At 57.0% G+C, this 24,059-nt stretch overlaps 2 protein-coding genes across 7 annotated transcripts in view; one reads left to right on the forward strand and one right to left on the reverse strand.

The window, feature by feature from the left end:
• Positions 1 to 31: 31 nt before the first annotated feature.
• TECR (trans-2,3-enoyl-CoA reductase) lies at positions 32 to 22,805 on the reverse strand. 2 transcript variants are annotated; one of them, XM_045811981.1, is made up of 13 exons: positions 22,653 to 22,805; positions 3,139 to 3,189; positions 2,374 to 2,425; positions 1,994 to 2,038; positions 1,798 to 1,901; positions 1,606 to 1,721; positions 1,411 to 1,516; positions 1,216 to 1,288; positions 1,077 to 1,120; positions 946 to 1,003; positions 772 to 860; positions 371 to 416; positions 32 to 286 (listed from the first exon to the last, which is right to left on the reverse strand). In XM_045811981.1, the coding sequence occupies exons 1-13, from the start codon at positions 22,665 to 22,667 to the stop codon at positions 159 to 161; spliced, it is 927 nt and encodes a 308-aa protein (XP_045667937.1). In that variant the 5' UTR covers positions 22,668 to 22,805; the 3' UTR covers positions 32 to 158. The 2 variants fall into 2 exon arrangements, with proteins under 2 accessions (XP_045667937.1, XP_045667935.1); XM_045811979.2 differs by lacking the exon at positions 22,653 to 22,805 and having other exon boundaries at positions 3,139 to 3,491.
• The window catches only part of DNAJB1 (DnaJ heat shock protein family (Hsp40) member B1), a 31,526-nt gene continuing 9,073 nt past the window's right edge, over positions 1,607 to 24,059 (forward strand). The window contains exons 1-2 of one of the 5 annotated variants that reach the window (XM_087867214.1): positions 1,607 to 1,739; positions 12,460 to 12,600. The gene's annotated coding sequence lies outside the window, so the exon portion shown is untranslated. Of the gene's footprint in view, positions 1,740 to 5,462; positions 5,717 to 12,459; positions 12,601 to 24,059 lie in introns of those variants that run through there. The other 4 variants (XM_087867213.1, XM_045811983.2, XM_087867215.1 and 1 more) reach the window with 4 other exon arrangements.

A 24,059-nucleotide genomic window follows, 5' to 3' on the forward strand; every position in this document is an offset into this window, starting at 1 on the left:
CCCCCCACCCCAAAGAAAGCCTGAGTCCAAGTTTGGCAGGGACAGGCAGGTTTTATTCCAAGTGCTGGAGAGGGGTCGTCCCCGCTCCTCCCCCAGAAGGACGCTGGGGCAGCGGGAGGAGCACGTGGCTGGGCAGAGCCTGGGAGGCGGGCAGCGGCTCAGAGCAGGAAGGGGATGATGGGCATGCGCAGGGGCGGGTAGTCTCGGAACTCCTTCAGGTAGCTGCGGTGCTTGCCCTTGGCCCAGATGGTCATCTGAGTGAAGCCCACCAAGGAGAAGAGGGCCACTGTGGGGCAGAGCAGGGGCGTCAGGGAGGGGCTGCACAACCCAGGTGGGCTGGGCCCCGCAGAGGGAGGGACAGCGGGCTCACCTGGGAGACACTGTGTCATGATGGCAAAGCCAATCCAGGACCCCACCTGTGGGGAGAGTGGTCAGGGGTGAGGGTGGGCAGTGCCTGCTGTTCTGCAGAGGCCTCACGACCTCCCGGGCCCAAGTCTCCCCCCAGCGCTTTCAGAGCACGGGAACCAAACTCCAATACCAGAGAGGCCTTGAGTAAACAGGGGTGTGATGAAGCTGTCCCCCCAACCCCCTGGAGCTGCAAGCCCGGCCTTACACACCTCCCACCTCCCAGAAAGGCCAGCTTGCCCATCTCCACATGCTCCAGACTGCTAAAGCAGTTGCTGAGCCAGGCACCTCTATTAGGGGCTGACCCGTCCATGTGGGACCCCAGCCCCTGGAGGGAGAGGAGAGGAGAGCAGGGCAAAGCCTCACCTCATATGTATAGTTGGGGCAGGACACCAGCAGGAAGAGCCAGGTGAAGGGGTTCTTGGTGGGGTACGGGATCTTCCTGGTCTTGGACCCTGGCAGGCAGGAGAGGCAAGTGAGAGCCCCCTTGCCCAGCCTGCCCACCACCATCCCACCCCTTGCCTGGGGCAGGCCACTCACCAGCAGGCCGCAGGTCCCGCAGGGCCATGTGGATGGAGAAGTTGCCAAGCTGGCAGATCTGTCAGAGCAGCAGGGTCAGCCCAGGGCCCCCCAGAGTCCCCACCCCATTCCCCTCCTCCCAGCCTGCTTACCACGAAGATGGCGAGTGCCAGTTTAACCTGCTGAGCTCCGTAGGCTGCAGAAGAAGAGGAGAGGGGGGGCCTCTGAGGGGAGAGCCCAGTGGGGTGGGAGGCTCACAGGGTGGGGCGGGGCACACCCAAGGCCACTTACTGGGGGGCGTGTAGAGAGGGTGGTTGATGTAATAGGCCATCCAGGCAGCAAAGCCCCAGTAGTAGGTACAGTTCTGAAAGCAAGCAGGGCTGGGATGAGGCCGGGACCGGGGATGCGCAGGGGACAGGGACGTGTCCGGGTGGATGGGGCTGGGAGAAGGCCAGGGTCTTGGTAGACACGCCCCAGAGCGCTCACCTTGAAGATGTTGCGCAAGGGCATGGTGCCGTGGGAGAAGCGGTGCACGAAGAGCGTCTCCAGCAGACGCTTGACGTAGTGGAATGAGTGGCAGATGCAGGCGAGGCTGGGGGGGGCGGAGCCGGCTCAGCTGGGGCGGGTCCAGCAGGCCTTACCCCCTCCCCCCACTGCCCCCTTCCACCTGGCCCCACTCACTGCACCACTGTGTGCCGGCTGGACGTGAAGTCATATTTGTGGCCGTAGATGAAGGGCACCCGGAAGTAGAAGAGCAGGTAGATGAAGAGGGGCCCTGCGTACTCGGTCAGGAAGACCTGGGGGTACGGGAGCAGGTAAGTCACCCCAGTGTGGCTGATGGGAAAGGAGGCCACGGACAGGGCTGGGACTCACCGTCACCCAGCTGATCTGGGCCCCCAGGTCCCGGAAATAGAGTGTGGCCGTGGTGCCCACGGGCAGCTTCTGCAGAACATCCTCATCCTTCAGGGACTTGCCCTCTGCAGAGACAGGCCAGGGCTCAGGGCTGCCCAGACCTTTGCCCACCGCCACCCGGGAGCCTAGGGGCGGCGGAGCAGACAGCTGTACTCACTGGGGTCCAGGCGGAGGGACTGGCGGGCAGGGTACCACTGCGGATCTGTGGGGAGAGCAGGGCGTCACAGCACGCAGCATGGCAGAGCCCAGAGACCCTGCGTCTCCAGCCCCGGGGCGAGGCCTCGAGGCCCGTGCCTCCGGGACACCGCCAGGAACAGCCCAGGCAGAGGCGGGATGTTGTCCTTCCGAAAGCCCCGCAAGGGCGTTCCTGCCAATGGCCACGCAGGGACACCTGCCCCAGGCAAGCCAAGAGAAGCCTGGGCCACAGTGGCGGCATCTCTGCAGGAGCTGGGGAGAGAGGAGCGCAGGACCGGGTGCCCCCCAGAGCCCCTGCCCAGAAGGGTCACAGAGGGCATTGCGAATGGGCCCCGGACTTACGGGTCTTGGTGAAGAGGTTCTTGATCTCTGCAATGGTGGCATGGGGCTCCACCTGGGGAAAGCACAGGCCACAAAGAAGTCAGGGCGGGGTGGGGCATGATCGAGGACCCCTCCTGATAAGGGGGGATGGACGGGGGGGCCTGGGCAGCTGCTGTGGAAGGGGGAAGGCTGGAGTTCAGGCTCTCCCCCTATATGGCCGAAAGGAGCAGCAAGGGCCCTGCCAGAGTGGGGACAGCTGTAAGCCTGAGGGCCGGGTTTTACCAAAGGCAGCCAGGACACCCCCGGCCTGGCTGGGAGACGGTCTGAGCATAGGAAGCAGGGCCTGCTGCTCTGCCTCTCCGCCTCACCCCACCCACAGCTCCCCTCAGAGTGAAGGCCTCTTGGGGCCAGAACTCCCTGGGACAGGAGCCCCGTCCCCCATGCCTGGCCTTGGCAGGGGGCAGGTCTCAGAACTCCCACCTTCTTCCCAGGCCCCAAAGTCCTGCAGGGTCCACAGAGGCTGCTTCACCTCCTCCCACCAGGGGGCCAGCTCCCGGCCACACCCAAGGGCCATCGCTGCCCACTCCGCCCCAAGCTGGCAGCGACAAGCCTAGGGACCGTATCCCTCGTACGCCTGAGGGGTTAGGTGGGGAGTCGGACACAGGTTGGAGGGACACAAAGGGTCCAGATGGACAGCTCCCATCTCCTCAGAACAAGAAGCCCCAGGAAGGACTAGCGACCCAGGCCCAGTGCCCTTGGCCTAGTACAGCTGGCACCAGGTCCTACCTTGTCCAGGAAGCAGAGCTTCTCCCGCGTCTTCGCGTCCAAAATCTCCACCTCGAAGAAGAGAACGGCCTTTTTAGGTTTTTTGGTCGCTTTGGCGGGTACAATCCGGGGGAGGCCGTTGAGGCCGAGGCTGGGGCCAGGGCCGAGGCCCTGGCTGGCCTCCCGGGCCACCATGCTCATGTTCAGGTCCATGCTGCCCTGTTCTGCCCGTCGCAGCCAGCGGCCCCAGCTGCCGGCCGTCAGCCCCCACCGCGGACCTCCCCACGAGAAGCAGCTCTGGGCCGGGCCGGCGCGATCAAATTCTGCCGCGGTGCTGGAAAGGAGCCCGCGCCTGCCCTGGCACTGCTGCCTTCTGTGCAGATGTAACCCGAGTGCCCCGCGGCCATGGCCCAGCTAAATATAAAACTGCCCCAGACCGAGCCCCCCAGGAGCCGTGCCACACACCTCCTGGGGGCAGCCCCCAGGGGTTAGGTCCCCCTGAAAGCGAGGCTTTCCAGTGGACACAGCCCCCAAACAGCCCAGGGGGCAGGGAGACCCCCTGAGGCAGGCATGGAGGCGCCTCCCACCCCGGCCCAGTGCAGGGCGGGGTCAGCCATGGGAGGAGGGTGAGCGGCCCGCGGGCAGCCCAAGCCCCAGAGCCCAGCTCCGGCCTGCAGAGTTCACTGGGCTTGGAAATCCCAGCTATTTTGAGAATCCGAGAGATAGATCATCCATTTCCCCTTCTGAGCTGTAAGAGACGCTGCGGATTATTTTCCTTGTGCATTTATGTTCCCAGGAAGGTGACAGATTCCGGAGTTATTGGTGCAGAGAGCCTCTCTCTAAGTGTGGAAAGGGTCAGGAAACCAGGAAGTTTCCAGCTAACATCCCCAGCCTGGACTGATGAGCCCTCGGCCCCTGCCTCCCTGACCTCCCTCTCCACTCATTTCTCACTAGGTCCACCCAAGCCTTGTTCAAGGCCACCTTTGGGGCAGTCCCACTGCATCACCCAACATAGCACCCTTGCCTAGGCCCTGACCCCCACAAAGCCCAAAGCACACAGCCTGGCTACCCCCCACCCCATTGCTCTGCTTGAGACCCCAAACAGTGGCCGGACAGTAGCAGAACAGTGGGGCAGAGCTGGGGGCTGGGGGGGAGAGAGCCCTCAGGGGGATGTGGCCCACCCATCCCAAGCAGGTCAGAGAAGGCACCAGGAGGAGCAGTGAACACGTGAACTGCTGGAGCTGGAGGGAGCCCAGCAGTGGCCAGCTGATCCCAAAAGGCCCAAGTGCTCCCATGGGGGGCTTGGCACAGATGCTAGTAGACATGGAGCCATGGCAGGCAGGGCTGGGTCTGACCTCAAGTCAGCCACTGGCCAGCAGGTGCTGAGAATCCTTCCCACCCCTGGTAGAGCCTCGGTCAAAGGCAGCATAGGGAAAGGAGCAGGACCAGAAACCCAGGGCAGGGCGCCAGCCAGGGCTCTCTGAGGGCAGAGCCACCCACCCACAGCCCAGGCAGAGGGGTCCACCACAGCCAGCACCCCCCCAGAGGGAAAGGGCCCCCCCATACATCCCCCAACGACAGGAGGCCAGTGGGCAGCAGACGGGACTGAGTCTGGCCCTGCCATGTAGTCACTGAGTGACCAACCCCTCACTTCTCTCTGAGACTCAGCCGGGGGCGGGGGGGGGGGGGGCAGGTAGGAAGGCATGCACCTCCTGGGACTCTAAGGGTCATGAGACAGTGTGCGTGAAGCTCCAGCACAGTGCCTGACAGTGCCCCAAAACCCAGGGCCATGAGGCCGGGCGTGAGGGGACCCGATGGGAAGGGCACAGGCCTGGGTACAGGTCCCGGCCCCCTGGTGGCCGGCAGCAAGTGGGCCTGTTTGACCACGTACCCTGTGCCCGCCCCACACCATGGACAGGAGAGGGCCTAGCACCCAGGCCCGGCCTACACCACCTGCTGATGCTGCACCAGACCTGCTGCCGACTGCAGGCTCTGCCCAGCTGTGCGGCCATGGGGGGCACGTTCCTGAGCCCCTCGGAGCCACACGGGTAACAAAGCCAAACAGAAGGGCCAGAAAAAGGAAACCAGTCCTACCACTCAGAGTGCCAGACCCCACCGAGGAGACTTGTGGGATAGGGAAGGGGCACATGCAGAATGTGCCAGAAAGGGCTAGAATAGCAAGGCTGTGGGCAGGCATAGGGCCTGCGCCGTGGCTGCAAGTGTATTAATAGTTCCTGGGTCCCAGGGGGGCAGTGCCCACATGCCTTTGGAGCCCATGTGGGGCAGGAAGGCAGCACCGCGCCTCCTGGGAGAGGAGGCCTCCGAGTTCCTGCTGAACCACTCAATAGCTTAAAATACAACCAGCCCCTCTCCCTGCTGGCCAGCTGCTGGGGGAGGGCTGAAATCCTACCCCTCTCCCCCAACCTGGGCACCAGACCAGGGTCCCGGGGAGAGTCGGGGGCCCCTGACTGGCTACCGGGAGAGAAAGCTGGGTGGCGGAAGGGGTGGCCGGGAGAGGGGCACACTCCCAGCAGCCGCAGCCACAGACGCACCCAGACCAGTCCCAGGCTGGAGAAGAGGAGCCTGCGCCCTCCCAGAGGTAAGCCTGGCCCTTGGGGTGGCATGCAGGGACCCAACCCACCGGGGTGGGGGTTACCTCAGCTCAGGGCCACTTTCCTGCCGCCAAATCCCAGGACCCAGCAGCCTTCACCCTGAAAGAGGTTCTGAAGGGCCCTGAGGGGTGAGGGGAAGTGGAACACAGGACCTCTCTGTACGATTTCTGCAATTCCCATATGTCTATAATTATTTCAAAATAAAAAATGAAATAAAAGCTATGCTAGATGACAGCAAAAAAAAAAAAAAAGTTATGCTAAGTAAAAGAAAGCAGACAGAGAGTCATATATTTATGTAAAATGTCCAGAATTGGCAGATGAAAGGAGACAGAAAGACTGTGTTGCAAGGGGCTGGGAACGGGGTGGGGGGGGGGGGGATGTTGCCTAATGGGGAACCTGGTATCTTTTAGGGATGATGGAAATATTCTGGAACTAAATCGAGGTGGTGGCTGCAGTGGGGCAGACGACAGTGTGAATGTACTCGATGCTGCTGAACTATTCACTTTTTAATGGTTACTTTTATGTGAATTTCACCTCAATTATTTTTAAGGGGGGGGACTAACAAGCAGGCCCCAATTAAACAGGTCCCACGGCAGGGAGCAGCAAGGGTTCCTCACCCCCATCCACTGCCCTACACTGAGGGCCTAAACACAGGGGACCTGGTCCTGTGCCTCCCAGGCTCCAGTCCCAGAGCTTACCCACACACTGCACCCCTCTCCACCCCACTGACACCCCACCCCCTGCTCTGTGCTGAGCATACCTACCATGCCCTGCTTCTCTCCCCCTCCCTCCCTCTCCCTCTCTTACACACACACACACACACACACACACACACACACACACACACACACACTCGCCTGCCAGGCCTGACGCCAGCCTGGGGTAGGGACCCAGGGTAGGTCTAGACCAGGTCAGAGGGTGCAGGCAGCTACCGAGTACAGCCCTGAGGCAGGGTTCCTGAGCACACAAGGGTGGGCAGCAAGCCCAGACCTCATCCCTGAGGAGAAGACAGGCCAGGGAAAGGAGGAGAGGTCAGCCCTCCTAAGGGAGCTAGAGGCAGGGGAAGGGCTGGGAGGGGTGTTATATTCGATGGATGCGTGAGGAGGGTCACTAGCCTGAGGTCCCAGCACTGACCACAAGCAGGGGGCGTGGCACCACAGCCTCAGGCACAATGGACACAGAGGACAAGGACAGGGCAGACGTGCTGGCCTGGAACACAGGAACGTGGCTCTGCGATGACAGTTCCACTAGCCTGGGAGGAATTCTCACCCAGGCGCCTAAGATTCCAGGGTCCAGCCAAAAGCAACTCGTGGCATGCCACGAGGTCAGGGCATGGGGGGTGGGGGTGGGGGCAGGACAAAGGGTGGGGCTGCAGCCCACCCTGAAAGAGGGGTGGCGACCAGGAGGCAACCTTCCCCAGCCTGGAGGTGAGCGCCCAGAGCCACTGCTGAGCAGCAGGGTCCCCGGCCTTCACTGTCTTCATGGAAATAAAAGATGTCGCAGATCCACACAGCACTAGCAGAAGCGGGGGGTGACGCTTTCTGAGCACTGTTCTGAGCCAGTGCCAGTGCCCAGAGCCAAGGCTCCAGGGATGAACCCCATCTAGCAGATGAGAAACCCCGAGCAGTGGGAAAGCAGGGCAGTTATGCAACTACAGGAGAGGCTCCGGGCCTTTGCACATGCTGTTCCCCCACCTGGACCACTCGCCCCCAGACCCCCGCAAGGCTCCCTCCTTCACGTCCTTGGGCCTTCAGACAAATTCTCAAGTGAGGCCCTTCCTGACTCAAAATAGCAACCCCCACATACCAGCTCCCGAGGGCAAGGACTGTTCTGTTCTTGATCATTTCCCAGCACCCAGAACAGCCCAGCAAGTTCCTGGGCTCGGTAAACACCTGCATGAGGCAACTGGGCTTGCCCAAGGTCACACACACCAGGACCTAAAGCTTCCTCCCCACTACCCTCTGAGCCAAGGCCCTTCCCTGCTCCTTCACCACACACCAGGGAGCCGTGCCCACCTTGCTGAACCCCAGAGTGGCAGGGTGGAAGCCGCTGCCTGGAGCTCTCCCTATCCTGGGCTGGAACCTAGCTCCAGAGAAGCTTCTGTGAGGCTCGTAGACATGCCCGCCTGGCTCCAGTGACCCTGGGAGCCCAGCATTCTGACAACCGGACCCTCCTCCCCAGGCTCTGGGGCACTGCTCACCAAGGGACGGGTCAGTGACCAAGCCAGCTCCTGGGGAAGCTTGCTGTCTTTCCTCACCAGCAATCCCAACACAGAAGGGGCTCCATGCTGACAGGCTCTACATGGCCTGGGCCCTCAGAGGCACTACCACAGGCCCAGTGGCCCCCTCACAAGGAAGGCTCAAGGGCCTTCTTGGCCACGTGCACATTCCCCAGGCTCTGAGGTCAAAAAGACTCACCTATTTCCTGGCTGTGTGGCCTTGGACAAGTACTCAACCTCCCTGAGCCTCCATTTTCTCATCTATAAAGTAGGCTGCCCCCTCCTGCCATCTCACAGGATTACTAGAAGATTTACAGAGGTAATAACAACCCAAAAAAAGTACATAAACATGCCCAGCCTAAAAGTGACCCTGTAAAGAATAAATACTACTAGACCAATTTGGTAGAATAGTACTGGCTGATAAACAGGGCGCCAGGCCCTTTCTCCCCAGATCCTGACCATGGCCATGAAGGGGCCCAACCACAGAACTCCAAGGTCAGAGAGGGGGTGTGATGATGCTCCATCCAGCAGGTGTCAGTGCGCCCGAACCCTAACAATAGCAAGACGTGTGTGGGTGAGAGGGGCAGGGCCGCAGTGCTGTCCCTACCACGGTTCCCCGCGGGGCTGAGGCGGCCCTGCTCTCCACTGCCCCCTTGTGGCCCCGGACTCCACTCCCACCTGCGGGAAGACACAGCCTTGTCAAGCCCGCGACCCCAGGGCAGGATGGGACCAGGATGGGACCAAGAGAGTGAGCACCAGTTCCGGGCTCTGCCGCCTACCAGCCAAGAGGCCTTGGGAGCCACTGCCCCACATCCATTCAGTCATTCCTTCGTCCATTCCTGCCTCCCTCCCTCCCACATCTCAGGCACTGCAGGGAACAAAACCAAGCCCGTGCCTTCAGCCTGTGTGTGCTGTGGGGGAGAGGGGACAGACAACAGTGACATCTTTTATCACCAACCACTGTGGAGAAAAACAGAACGGAGGCGGGGAGCTGGGGTGGGGTGAGGAAGGCCATTTTCCACAGAGTGGTCAGGGAAAGCTTCCCGAGGAAAGGGCATCAGAGCAAAGGCCAGTGGGATGTGAGGGAACAAACCATGCACACCGGGCAGACGGAACACCAAGTACAAAGGCCCTGTGGCTGGACTGTGCTTAGCACACCTGAGGAGCAGGAAGGCCCGGGCGGCCAGAACAGAGTAAGCAAGGGAGAGCAGGACACGAAGCCACGGAAGGGACGGGCAGCTCATGCAGGGACTTGTGGGCCACATGGAGGGCTCTGGCTTTTACCTCGAGCGAGGTGGGTGCCAGGGAGGGTTTGTGAGTAAAGGAGGGATGGGATCGGGTGCTCGCAGGCGCCCCCTGGGAACTGGGAGACCAGGGCAGAGGCGATAATGGGGACGGGAGCAGCGAGGTGGCCATGGAGGAGTGAAAAGTGCTGGAATTCCGGACAGACGGTAAAGGCAGAAGCACAGGGTCTGCTGATGGTCTGCAGGGGGGGGGGGAGCCTGAAGTTTCTGACCTGAGCCCCAGAAGGGAGGAGCAGCGGGAGGAGCAGGCACTACCCGAGCTCAGGTGTGAAGAGCCAAGTTTACAAGTGCTGCTCCCACCGGAGCACACAGGGCCCAGGCGCCAGGAGCCCGGGCCCCACTCAAGCCTCTGTGTCCCCATCTTTACCAACACAGCCAGGCCCGGTGCTCCCCAGACCTCTCCCACCTGTGAACAAGACTCAGTGGTCTCAGGGCAGAGGTCTGAGGGTCAGCTTGGCCCCTTGGGACAAGGGGCAGGCACAGGTCTGAGGGTCAGCTTGGCTTCCAGCTCACACTCATCAGCTCCCACATACACACCTGGAACTTAGGTGCACCCCTAAGACAGGACCTGCCTGATGGGTATAAGTTGAGAGCGGCAGGCCTGGAGCTGCAGCAGCCTCCCAGACCCCTCTCTTCATCCTCCCCTTTCAACTGCACAGCAGCCGAGGGAGCAGGGGCTGTTAGCTCCGTTTCTCAGATGAGGAAGCCGAGTTCCAAAGGGTGAGGGGCACACCCAGGTCACGCCGCAGTAAACACCTGAGCCCAGATGCAGCCCCCACCACACACAGGCCTCTGGGGCTGCATCCCCAGCCAGCGCACGCTCTGCAGAGGCCCCCGCAGAGATGGCGCGAGGCCGCATACCCTGGTTCCAGCAGGCTCTCTGGGATCCCACAGGAAAGGGCCCTCCAACTGGGCCCCTTGTGTGGCGTGGCCGGGGCTGTGAGGAAGTGTGCGCCCTGGTGGGTGACATCTTCTCCTAGGCCTGGGGCACAAGAGGCCCGCTGTGGGTGCAAGCCCAGCTCAGTGCAACCTAGGACTCTAGGCAAAGATGCAAAGGCCCTGACAGGTCCTTCAGCCAACTGGCCCAGGCACTCGTGTCCCCCACAGGCCCCCACTCAGGGTCCAAGGGCTGCCACACCCAGAGGACGGAGGCCTGGCCTTGAGCTGGAGAGCACCCAGCCGGCTCACCCACTTCACAGATGCAGAGGCTTGGGCCCATTTGCCTGGACTCAGCGACTCAGCACTTGCAGCTCCCTTTCCCTTCCACTTTCCAGAAATATCGAAGTCACACTGCTCATGCCAGGGTAGCTGAGAAGACCCTGAGCTCAGCTGCCAAGAAGCCAGCACAGGCCGCACCTGCTCCGCCAGAAATACCTCCTTCCCCAGTGGCCTCAGCCCGTGACCCCATTTCTCTGAGGTGGCGGGGCAGTTGCACCAGCCTCCCCGATGTGCCATGGTGGGGACAGAGTGGGGGATAGTCACCAAGGCTGGGAAAGGTTGGGAGACACTAACTACCCACTCCCAGGCCCTCAACCAGCCAGTTTCCACCTCCCACCCCCACTGGCCAGACAAGAGGAGTCAGTGTGTGAATACCAACATCCCTAGGCTCTGGGATGGGGGCCAAGAGAAGCTGGCGGAGCCCCATGCAGCCCAGCAGCATCCTGGAGAACATTCTCTGGGTGCTCGTGTGACCCCGGGTTGGTCGCTGCAACCACACAAAGCCCCAGCTGGAGGGGACACTGAACCAACATGGCAGGGCCTCTGGATCTCAGGCCTGCTGACCAGCTGCTCACTGGCACCCACAGCCCGTGCACCTCCCCGAGCCGGCAGAGGCCACATCTCCCCGGCCTCCAGGGAGCGCTGTCCCACCCAGAGCAGAGCTGCTGGGGCGTGTGCCATCTGGAAGTGCCTCTGCGAGTACTATCTATCACATGCCTACTTCATGCCAAGAACCGTGCTAAGACCTTCACCTGCATAACTCACCTAGCCTCACCTGGGTCCATAAGCTAAGGGCTGTGACCCCAGTTAGGCAGCTCAGAAACGAGGGGGCCCTTGCGCAAGGCATATAGCCAGGAAGTGCCAGAGCCAGTGCCAACCTGCCTGCTTGGGCCCAAACCCCCAGCTCACCACCAGGATGCAATACCACCGCCACTCTGAAGAGCAGGGCTAAATGCTAACAGAGAAAAAGGGAGGGAAGGGCCCCTGGATCTGATAATCTGGAAGGCACCCCCTCCCTGCTGACACTCCAACTCCAGCACACTAGTCTTGGAAGGTCCCAACACTGCAGGACACATCACCTCCACCGGGAGTGCCCTGCAGGGGAGCCCAAGGGCTGAGCCTGCTCCCCCCCCCCAGGTCTCAGCCTCCCGTGGCCCCAGCACACTCAGGGTACCAAGAGTGAAAAACCTGCCACCTCCTGACACCACACAGAGGGGCCCAGCAGGCGCAGCAGCTGTCTTAACGCTTCCGGCGCGTTTTCCTGTGGTGGGCTGAGGCGGTCACAGGGGAAAAGCAGTGCCCCGGGGGGAGCAGTTCCCAACACTGAGCAAGAGATACTGCTGCAGAGGCCGGAGTCAGACCAGTCTTCCCTGCCTAAGCCCGAGCTGCTCCATCTGGTCAATGGCAGTGTTCGAAAGAGGACCTAACAGAGACGATTCTCATGGCACATGTGGCAGCTCTGCCCCGTGGTCCGGAACCCTGCCTGCTCATGCAACTCAGCTCAGGAGCCCTGGCCTGGGCAACCTAGGGCCCAGGCTCTCTGAAGGGGGAGCCAGCGCCCACAGCTTCAAAAGCTCCCAGGTGACAATGAAGACCTCCAGCAGGGCTGCCTTCCTCAAATGGGCCCTGCCCTCTGGAAGAAGCCCAACATCACTGCCCTGAGGGACTCAGCCGGCCCTGCCCCCTGGGGGCTGTGAACACCAAGCACCCAGCCACCCCCAGCTCACACTGACCCTGTTAGACTGGCACTGTTACCCCATTTTACAGACAAGGAGGATGAGCTCAGGAGCACAAGTCGCCAGCCCAATGACACCTGACTACAAGCCCCAGGGACGGGGGCCCCATCTGTTTTTGCTCCTTAGAACTGAACGTTCTTCCTCCAGGGCTGTCACTGGCCCCAGGCCCTCAGGGGATGGCCCAGGTCTGCACCCCTGCACTGCCTGGCCAGGTCAAAGTGGTGACCGTGTCTGGTCTCTGCATCTCTGAGCAGGAAGGTGCCATCAGGCCAAGAAGCTGGAAGAAGAAGGAGACACTGAGCTCTGCAAACAAAAGCCGATGGGAACAGCAGCAGGAGTTCATCCAGGCCGACCCCCCACCTGTGTCCAGCACTTCCAGCCCACGTGGCAGGCAGGTTAGTCCACCCCGGAAGCTCTTCCGGAACAGCCCACTCCGGGATCCCCGTGGCCAGCCTTATACACACAGCCAACAGCTAACACCTCCTGCACGCTCACAATGTGCCAGACACATTCTCAACACAAATTATCTCTTTTACTATTAATCCCCTTTTGGGGAAATTGAGGGTCATCCATTCACTGCATAATTATCAACTAAACACCCACTACATGCCAGGCACTGTTAAAGGCTCTGGGGATTCAGCTGTGGAAAGAGACCAAAATCCTTGCCCATGTGCAGGTGACATTTTAGCGAGGGGGGGGGAAACAATCAAATAAAGTTACATATAACATCAGAAGATGCCATGTGCCACAGAGAAAGCAGAGTGGGAAAAGGGGACAGGCAGTGGAAGGAGAAGCAGGAGTGTGCAGTTTTATAGCAAGTGGTCAAGAAAGGCCTCCTGAGGAGACGTTGAGACAAGCTCTGAATGCAGTGGAGAAAAGAGCTACTGAGAAATCTGAGGAGAGCATCCAGGCAGAGAAAGGCCCTGTGCAAAGGCCCTGAGGTACAGCATTCTTGGTGTGTTCCAGCAACAGTGCAGAAGCCTGTGTGGCTGGAAGGACTGGGGGGGGGGGGGGCTGGGGGGAGGTGACAGGTTGTGCACGGTCTCAGAGGTCACATTAAGACTTTGTCTTCTATTCCAAGTGAGGTGGGAACCCTGGAGGGCTCTGGGCACAGCAGGGATACGACCTGACTTAAAGAATTTTCTTCTGGACTATAGGGGAACAGGGTGGAAGCAGGAACCCCAATAAGAATTCTGCCAAAATAAAAGATGGCTTACACCAAGGGGTCGGCAAACTATGGCCCACAAGCCAAATCTGGTCCACCGCCTGTTTTTATACAAGCTAAGAGGTCTTTACATTTGTAAATGTTTGGAAAAAATCAGAAGCCTACCTATTTCATGACATGTGGAAATTACATGAAATTCAACCTCCAGTATCCACAAAGTTATATTAAACATGGCCACACTTGTTGCTTAATGTATCATCTACAGCTGCTTTTCTCACAAGGGTTGCACTGAGAAGATGTCACAGAGGCTGTATGGCCTGCGAAGGCCAAAATATTTACCATCTGGCCCTTCCTGGATAGAGTTTGCCAACCCCAGGCCTGGGCCTGGTGATCGCGGGGGGTGGGCTGATGAGAAGTGGCTGCATTCCAGAAGTCCTCTGGGACACCAGGCATGAGAGAACAAGCAGAGTCCAACAGCCGAGGAGTGGGGTGATCGGAAGGCTGGAAGTGCTATTCACTGGAGTGGGGAAACGCAGGTCTGAGGGGAAATCTAGAGCTCAGGTTTGGATATTAAGTCTGAAATGCGCATTAACAGCCCCACAGAGCGCTCCAGCTCACTGACAAAGCACGTAAGGCAGAGGTTGGGGACGGGGTCGGTGTCTCTGGAAGCTCCACAAGTCTTTCCTGCTGACTGAGAAGTTCCCGTCCATTCTGTCAGGAAACGCTTACTGAGCCCCTCGATGTGCTGCGCCCATGCTAGGTGCCGGGCTTGATGAATGGAAAGACTACGTGTGACAGCAGTGTGCCGGGCAGCGTTCTGGGTGCTGGGACAGAATGGTGGGCACAGCTGAGAGACCATGCTCCCCCACCAGACCGGCTCACACTCAGGAACAGGGGTAAAGCATCTGTCACCTAACAGGAGCTCAGGATATACCAGGTGCTATGAAGAAAAGAAAGCAGGGCAGGGGGCCCAGAGCACCACAGGAGCTGGTCAGGGAAAGCCTCTCCAAGGAAGTGTAATTTGGGCCACAGCCAGAATGAAGCCAAAGGGAGGACCAGCAAGAGGCTCCCTGTGGAAAGTGCAAAGGCCCTTAGGCAGCACAGAGTTTGGAAGGGCTCGGGAACATGCAGAGGCTGGAGCAGAATGGACTTGAGGGCGAGCAGCTGAGGAGAAGGCTGGAGTGCAGGGAGGCCCAGACAAGCACTTCGGGGGGTCATTGGAGCGCCACATCCTGCTCTGGTTTTGAGAAAGATCCCTCTTGCTGCCGGGGGCAAGTGTGGAAGCAGATACAGCAGTGAGTCTCAGAAACAACCCAGGCCAGAGACCTCCGTGGAGCCTGGACTAGGACACAGAGGTGCCAAGTGGGGAAAAAGACACTCTAATTCCTGGATCCTGAGATACCGCTGATTCAAACCAAGTCACCAATGGGCGGGAGGGGACTACCTAGGTAAATATGAGATGTATAGATATATCTCAGTCATAAGATGCAGCCCAACTTCAGGAACATGAAAACACCAAGGGCGAAAGCTGTACATCCTGGGATGAAGGGAGGAGAGCAGTAATAAGTTAAGATTTCAGCAGAGGCGTGCAGGGTTTCTGGAATGTTTAACAGGCCTACCTGCGTCTTTAAAGGGAATGGTGAATTAAGAGGAAAAGCTTGGCTCTCGCAGTCGAGAGAGGGCTCCAGGAAGATGCCCCTGGCTGTCTTCCCACCTGCAGCATTACCTGTGAGCAGCACCCTGAGCCCCACAGGCTTCTGCTGCCTCCACTCACCCCTCTGGTCGACAGGAAAATGAACCCAGGAGTTCTGTAAGGACGTTCTTCCCCGTGCCTTCTCTCTCCAGGGTGCATGTTCCTGGGCCCAGCCAGGGAGACTGGCGATGACCACAATTTCATGTGCCATCCACTGACACCCCAGGCGAGCCAGAATGTGGCAGAGAGTGCATCCCTAGGCCCACTCCTCAGACCGTGCCTGGAGGGGCCTGGCGGGAAACATTCTTTGGGTCTGTTGATCTGTGGCTTAGCACTACCCATGGGATCCCCACCTTATCCTTATATGAAAACTCAGAGTTCAGGTAACTCTGGGCCAAAAGGGGGGGAAAGGGGCCAAATTCCATAGTGCCAAAAGATGAGCAGTGACCAGCTTTATGACCCAAGGGCAGGAGCCCACGCTACCACAGTGAAGCTAGGCACACATGCTCAGAGCCAGAACTGCCAGTCCCGAGGAGCAGCGGCGCACCCAAACATGCCAGGGTCCTTCCTCATCATCATATTACAGTGCCCGGGGTGGGGGGGGGGGGATCTGCATCAGCGATGTGGCTAACTGCCTGAGCCTACCCTGTGCCTTGCTCTGTAGGCCGGGATCTCTAACAGACATGCACACCATCACTTATTACACGGTATCCACTGAAGCCCCCACCAGAGGCCCAGGCTTTCAGAGAGCGAGGGGCTCACACACACAAACTATGAGTAGGTGCAAAGTGCCACATGCAGAAAACCAAAACAGGAGAGGCACCAGGGTGGTAATGTGGCCTGGGTGGGTCAGGGCGAACCTCTCAGAGGAGGTGACATTCAAGATGAGCCCTGAATGACAGGATCCCCAGATGAGAAAGGCAAAGCCACCTCTCCTGAAACACCGGTATTTAAGACAGGGGTTGCGTGGCTCAACCCAGCCCTGTCCTGGGGTAAATGGTGGGTGGATCCCCATCCTCAGCCAGGAGATTTTGTTAGCCTTTAGTCTCTGCAGTGAATAATGAGCCAACGACATATTGTTTCAGACTACACCTATCTCCCTGAGAATTCTTTTTTTTTTTTTAAAGATTTTATTTATTTATTTGACAGAGATAGAGACAGCCAGCGAGAGAGGGAACACAAGCAGGGGGAGTGGGAGAGGAAGAAGCAGGCTCATAGCAGAGGAGCCTGATGTGGGGCTCGATCCCACAACGCCGGGATCACGCCCTGAGCCGAAGGCAGACGCTCAACCGCTGTGCCACCCAGGTGCCCCCTCCCTGAGAATTCTGATACTCCCCTCACTACCCACAAAGAGCTATGTTCCCCCAACCCCATCTCCCCCCCCAACCACAGTCAGACTCCTGAGGGGTCCTGGGAAACAGCTGCTCCCCACAAGAAGAGTGGAGGCTCCAGCTCTGTGAGCCCCTCAATTTCCGACCTGCTTCCTGATGCTCCACAACGCTCCCGTGCCGGTGCTAAACTGCCCTCCCCCAAACTCGGCCGACCCACCCGCACCCTGAGGACAGGCACCATCCCTACAGGCCCCGCCACAAAACTGGCATAGCCCCAGCCAGTGCTCCCTGGTCCCTTTAAAAAGGAAAAACAGAGTTCAGAAGGACCCGGACAATGACACAAGCCCTGCAGTCTACAGGGCCCGCTGAATGGCCTGGGGACACTGCTTACATAAGAGCCTAGTTCGAGCAGGGACAGGGACAGGGACATGCCAGCCTGCCAGTCACCATGACCTACTGAGAGGCCCTTTATCCCTCAGAGGGCTGGGAAAGGCTCGTGGCCCATCTCTAACTAAACACGGGACTGGAAGGGACGGGGGGGGGGGAGCCCCAAACACCATCCACTGCCCACTACTTGATAATAAGGAAGAACTACTCTGCGCATTTATGTAACAAACACCTAACACAAGGGCCCCTCAAGGACTTAAAAATAAACCGCCCTCTGAAAATTTTAACTCTTAGGCAAAATTAACAGAAAAGGGACTTAATCACCCTCAGGATAAAGTCCACAGGTCTCTGCCCAGTTGGCCTCATCACTCAACATGGGACACCCACAAAGCCTGGCCTCCAGGCCTCGGCACCTGCTGCCCCCCATCCCTTCCCTAAAAACCTTCTCCTTCAGGCCTCAGCTTAGAAGAAAACACCTTGAGGGCAGAGGCTGTGGTTAGTTCAGCCCAGTTTTCCTGGTGCAGGACAGGTACAGAGAAACACGTTGGCATGAATGAACCAATGAGTAAATGACAGATGGAAACAGATAAGTGGAACCCCACAACAGGAGAACGCTCGGACCAGGACAACCTGCCAGCATCCTATGCGGCCAGGGGCTGGCGCTGGCAGGTGCAGTGCTGGCAGCTCGTCGTGAGACCAAGTGTGAGGAAGAGCAGGATGATGTGCAACAGGCTGACCATGGCTGGGCTGGACCTGGAGCTCGTGGCCAACAGGCCATAAGAAGCCAGCTTCCCTCGATCAGGATCACTAAGGACGGGCTCGGACCAACACAAGACACAGTCCCCAGCCAGGTCCCAGCAGCAGCCCCACACCAACCCTTCTGCTCTCCAGGAGCCCGACCACAGGGAGAAGAGGCATTCATTCATCCAATCGTTCACTCAACAAGGAGTCCCTGGCCAGATGTTGGGGAAGCTGCAGGAATGAGACACAAGCAGTCCCTGCCCTCACCAAGCTCACAGTCTGACCGTGAAGTACCCAAATGAAAAAGCAAGAACAGCCAGAGGCTGGCCAGAAGGAGAGGAACGGGGTGCTGGGGGAGGCGGTGGGGGTCATACTGCAGGTAGGGTGGTCCAGGAAGGCCTCTCTGCATGACTTGGAAGCTGAGCTCTCAATAGGAAGGAGGGACCAAGGAAAAACAGAGGAAGAGCATTTCTGGCTGAGGAACTGGCAAATGCTCAGGGCAGGAACGTGGCTGCAGGTGTCTGAGGAGATGAAAACAGAAGTGTAGTGATGAATGAGGACAGCAGGGGACAGAGGACGACAAGAAGTCTCTAAGGGATGGCTCTGACCCGCAACTGCTAAGATCCTGCCACTTCCATGGGAGAAGACGCTATGGCTGCTGTGGGGCGGGGAACCGGGCCGGGCAGGACAAGAACAGAAGCTGCGGGCTTCTGAGCGAGTAGGGTAGGATTGACATCGGATGACCAGGCCCACCTGAGGCACCCACTTCTTGGGATGGTTCTTCGTCACAATAAGGCAAAAAGTGGGTCCTGACTGGGCTTCCATTTCACCAGGGATCTTCCCATAGAGAAAGAGCAGATCGTCCCAAAATGTGACTTCCAATGTGTGTGGCAGCGTATCAAGACTGATCACGGGCTTCTTCCTCCAGCTTCTGGGCGTATTTTTTAGCACGAGCCCATCTCAGCAGCATGTTCAATGAATCGAGCCTCAGGCAAGTTTTAAGCCATTCAAAAGAGGTCACATGCAGAAAGCATTTCAGGTAACCTGACTGACTGACCATCTGTCCAATGACTTGTCCTTAACCACCCGATGCTCTGTATCTTGACTGTGGGTCACGAAGTGTGCTGGGCACTTTACACCCCCGGTGGCCCTCCGAGACAGGTGTCCTTATTCTGGCTTCTTGGGTGAGAACACTGAAGCTCAGGCAGGTAAAGTGCCTGTCCCAAGGGCGGACTCAATGGCCACCAAAGAGCATGTCCTTCACGACCACATACCTCAATATTCCCTCAATGCACGAGCACCTGGGCCCACCCACAGTGAAGTCCACTCTGGTCTAGCAGAACCCTGGCTCTGCCCCTCACGGTGGGACCAAGGGCGCATCGCTTCACTTTTTTGTGGCCCAGTTTCCCCATCTGTCAAACAGAGATAAGAACAGTCCCTACCTCACAGATTTACTCTGAGGATTAGGCGAGTTAACAAATAAAAAGCACTAAGAATAAGTATTACATTAGTAGTGGCTTGAGGATGATGATGACGCTCTGGCTGTCCCCGGGTATTAAAACATCCTCAGCCGCCACCCGCAACGTCAGCAAGGAGGGGTTACGAGGGCGGCTGAACTCAACCAACCAGCCCAAGGTCCTCGGCCAAACGCATCAGTGAAAGTGCAGGGATTCCCAACCAAACTCGGCCGTGCTGTTGAGTCCCTTCCTCGCACAGTCCCCACCCAGGGCTGTCAACTCTCCACTAACGCTCCTCAGGAGCCAGCTATTCAAGAGGGTGCGCTTGGCTCAGGAAGTCCCACGCCCACCACTCCCACCACCCAGGTCCTCCCACTCACCTCCCCACCTCAGCCCCGCCTCCACCCCGCCTCCTCTGCCGAGGCCCCGCCCTCCCCACCTCGGCCCCACCTCCCTGCCTAAGCCCCACCACCACCACCACGACCCACCTCCGCCTTCCTCACCCCTCCCAACCCCAGTCTCCTGGCCCGAGGCACACCAACACAAAGAAGGTCTTTAAACCTCACCGTGGCTATCCTGGCTCGCCAGTCCCGATCGGGCTCCCACCTCTAATTCCAAGGGGCAAGCCCATCCAATTTTAAGACCCTAGGCCAGCAGTCCACACTGACCCACAGAGCCCCTCCCACTCTCCCTCTAGGGAAGTTCTGTTCTTAGAACTATGGAAACAGCACAGCCCAGCCCTGCCACCAGCAGCCTCTGGAAGCATCAGCAGGGACAGAAAGGAAATAGGCAAACCCAGGGCTGAAGCCCAGCAACACGGCTTCCTGACTCTGTGACCTTCTGCAACTTAATTTGTTTCTCTTAGCCTCAGTTGCCTTATGTGTAAAGTAGAAGTAATACTCGTGCCCACCTGATTCCTCTTTTATGGATGAGGGAAATCCCGTCTCTACCACGACGCGATCTTGGGCAAGTTACCTCACCTTTCTGGGCCTCAGGTCCCTTATACACAAATGGGGCGACAAAGAGTACCCACCGCTCAGGTTTTTGGATGGAAACAATAAATGTGACCTGTCCCTGTTACTAATCCAGCAGGACTATCCAGCCCAAGAAGAGGGGACCACAACCAGCATCCCCTCCTATCTGCAAATGCAAAATCAATCCCAAAGGCATTTTTGGAAGGCCTGTTCTTTCACTGCAGCACGAAGAAGGGTGTGAGAGTGAAGAGACCAAGCAGACCCAGTGTCAGAACACAACACCCTTCTGCAAACAGGCACCAAATTTAAAGTACAAAAGTCAGAGAGACCCACACATTAAAACAGGGGCTCAATAGCCAGAAAACCCATAATTACTCCTCACCTATTCCAAAAGGGCACAAGAGTTCACAAGAAAAAAAGTACCAAAAGAAGCAGACACTCAAGATCCCACCTCCCAGATTTAACAGATATTTATATTAGATTACTTTTTTTTTTTCAATAAAACAGATATGGCTGAAGCCTTCCCCACCCCCTCTCTCCCCACTCCCTTTCCCCAAGCAATGGTTCCTCTGTGTAATTCCCACACCTTTCTTTTTTTTTTTTTAAAGATTTTATTTATTTATTTGACAGAGATAGAGACAGCCAGCGAGAGAGGGAACACAAGCAGGGGGAGTGGGAGAGGAAGAAGCAGGCTCGTAGCGGAGGAGCCCGATGTGGGGCTCGATCCCAGAATGCCGGGATCATGCCCTGAGCCGAAGAAGGCAGACGCTTAACCGCTGTGCCACCCAGGCGCTCCCCCACACATTTCTGACCTCTAATTGCAATTTATCCTTTTATTATGTACATACCCATGAGCAGTACATATAAATCTCATTTGTACTTTTTTAAATGTATAAAATATTTTCAAAGATTCTGGGTAAATTACCAAAAATAGTAATTATAAAAGGGACAAACACAGGTAGTGCTATTCAACTTGTAAATAAAAACAGGGAATCTCTTTCACTTATATGTGAGGTACCTAATGTGGTCAACGTCACAGAGATAGAAAGCAGTATGGTAGGGGCACCTGGGTGGCTCAGTCGGCTAAGCATCCAACTCCTGATCTCAGCTCAGGTCTTGATCTCAGGATCATGAATTCATGGCCTGCACTGGGCTCCACGCTGGGTGTGGAACCTACTTTTAAAAAAGGAGAGACTGTGTAACCTCCGTATATTGCAAAAATAGTGCTGTGTGACTTCTGAGACTAAGTCATAAAAGATACTGTGTCTCTGCCGTGTTTTCTCACAGGAAAAAAAAAAGGAGAGAGAGAAAAGAAAAAGAGAAAAGAAAGCAGTATGGTGGTTGTGAGAGGCTGGGCAAAATGGGGAATAGGGAGTTACTGTTTAATTGGGACAAAGTTTCAGTTTTGCAAAAGGAAAGAAGTCTGGAGGTGGATGGTGGTGATGGTTGCACAACGACCACTGAACGGAACACTTAACACATGGTTAGATGGTAAATTTTATGTTATGTGTATTTTGCCACAGTTTTTTAAACTGAGGAGAGAAAAAAGGTATCTCTACCTGCTAGTTCTCATTTGGGGACCAGCATGGCCTAGGAGCTGGCAAATAAGACTCTGGAGTCCTGAGTTCCTCTCTCTGTTCTGCAGTTACCATCTGAGGGCCTTTGGGCAAGTCATTTGACAGCTCTGAGACTATTTCTTCATCTATAAAAATGGGAATAATAATAGCCTCCGATCTCAGAGGCCTATGAGGATAACAAAATAAGGTAACAGAATCTCATAGCACAAGAATAATCACACGCTTTATACACAACTAATGAATCATCGAGCCTTACATCGAAAACCGGGGATGTACTGTATGGTGACTAACATAATATAATAAAAAATCATTATTAAAAAAAAAAAGAATAATCACACGCTAAATTATTATTATGTGTTTAAATAATAAATTAGTTTATTAATGTTACTTAAAAGTCAGTAATGATCAAATAATTAAATTATTAATATTATATTATCAGCTAGGTCTCTAGGCCCATCAAAAGACTTAGTTTTAAGGGAAAAAGAAGCCCAAGTTAGGAGTCAGAAGACCTGGGCTTCAGGAACGGCTGTGGCTGTGAGATTTCTCCCTGGTGACACTCAGGAGTTGACTGAGAGGATCTCTTAGATTATCAAAGAGCAAGATCAGCTTTGCTGCTCGGCGGGAGCCAGCCCTGGAACTGCACCTCCCACACCGCCCAAGCTTCTCGAGGACGTCCCGGTCAAGGGAAGCGGTCCAAAGGTCGTGTCCGAGAAGGCTGACTGCGAAGACCCTTCCTAAGCCTGAGGAAGTGGCATGGTGCAAGATTGTATAAGACACCAAAGAATCGGGAGCAAGCGTCCCGTACCTTTGTTCCTCCCCTGCCAACTCTGTCCCAGGCCGCTGGGGGAGCTGCAAGGAACCATCCAGCTTCCCAGATCCTGCAGAGACCCCAAGAAAAGACAACCCCAAAACAGCCTGGGTTGCAGAAGTAGAAATACCCCTGTGCACATGCGCACTGCAATTTACGAGAGGTCCCGGGGCACAACGCGCGCCCACTGAGCCTGCGCCGTCCCTGTCGCCCTTTGGGGCACAGGAACAGAAAGGGGGGTTCCGTGGTCCCGCGAAGAAGAAAAACCAATGAGTCTGCGGCGGCCGCTCAGTGCGGGTTTCCTCGTTCCTTACCTCATAGTGCTTCATGGTTCCCTCACACGGCCCCTACGGCGCCTGCTGCCGCTGCTGTCTACCTACGCGCCACAGGAACACAGTCCCTCAACGCGCTCGCGGGCGCCGCGCGAGACTAACCTCGGTTCCGCGTCGGCCCCGCCCCTCCCTGTCGTGCGCTCCCCTACAACCAATCAGCGCTCGGGACGCTCACCTTCGATCCCGCCCCGCGAGGCTGGTCTTGAGCAAGCACTAGCAGCTCTCGCCATGAGGCTGGCCAATCAGCTTGCGGAACACACCAAGGGGGAGGAGCGCGGGCCAGGCAGGGACGAGCCGAAAGGTGCTTGGCCACCCACCAATCAAAATAAGGCCTAGGAGCCGCGCGCCATTCCCCGCCCCTTGGTGGCGTCGCTGTGGAAACCAAGGGAAGCGACGGTTACCTTACAGCTGGGGGCGGGAGCAAAAAGTTGAGTGACAGGGAGGGCAGCATCCGCATGGCGGGCGGCGCGACTGTGTGAATTCCCAGGTGGGCAGCCCCCTGCGTAATGGGGAGCGACCTAAAAAGGGCTAGGTGCTGGGGGCGTGTGCTGGGGCGCCTGGATGGAAAGGCCTGTCCGGCGGGGGGACCCCCATCTGTCATGAATGGGAGGGAAAGAAAGGGGAAATGAAGGATGAAAAGCCACCGTGGGATCCCCCAACTTACAACCTGAGTCCTCGCCCCATTTTGGGGGCTACAAGCCCCGCCCCGTAGGCCGGGGCCCGCACTCGTCTACCTGTGCCATCCAGTATGGTCACCACTGGCCACATGTTGCTAGCGAGCCCTTGAAATGTGGCTGGTGCAAATCGAGATGTGCTGTAAGTGTAAAACAGAAACCGATTTCAAAGACAGTGTGAAAAGGAGAATGTAAAAAAAACAAAAAAAAAGTCATTAATAACCTTGAATGTTAATTACAAGTTGAAATGATAATATTTTAGATATATTGGATTAACAGATTATTACAATTCAGTTACCCTGTTTTTTTTTTACTTTTTTAAATGCCTATTAAAATATTTAAAGGCTGTCTGGGTGGCTCAGTTGGTTAAGCATCTCCCTTGGGCTCAGGTCATGATCTCGGGGTCCTGGGATTGAGCCCCATCTGCTTCTCCCTCTCCCTCTGTGCTCTCTCCCTCTGTCTCTAAAATAAATAAATAAAATCTTAAAAAAAAAAAAAAAAAAAAACATTTAAAATGACAGACCTGGCTTGCATTTGTGGTTGGCAGTTGCCTCACACTGGCTCTACTGGACAGCGCTGGTCTGGGGTCATGCCATGCTTTTGCTCCTTTGATTATTTGCCATGAGCAGACTGGGGAAGTTGGATGCCATCACAAACACACACACACACACTCACACACACACACACACATACACACATCCTCCTGCACACATTC

The sequence above is a fragment of the Ursus americanus genome, chromosome 14 (genome assembly GCF_024610735.1).
Source record: "Ursus americanus isolate L20-20 chromosome 14, mUrsAme1.1.p, whole genome shotgun sequence".
In the NCBI taxonomy this organism is placed as follows: Eukaryota; Metazoa; Chordata; class Mammalia; order Carnivora; family Ursidae; genus Ursus; species Ursus americanus.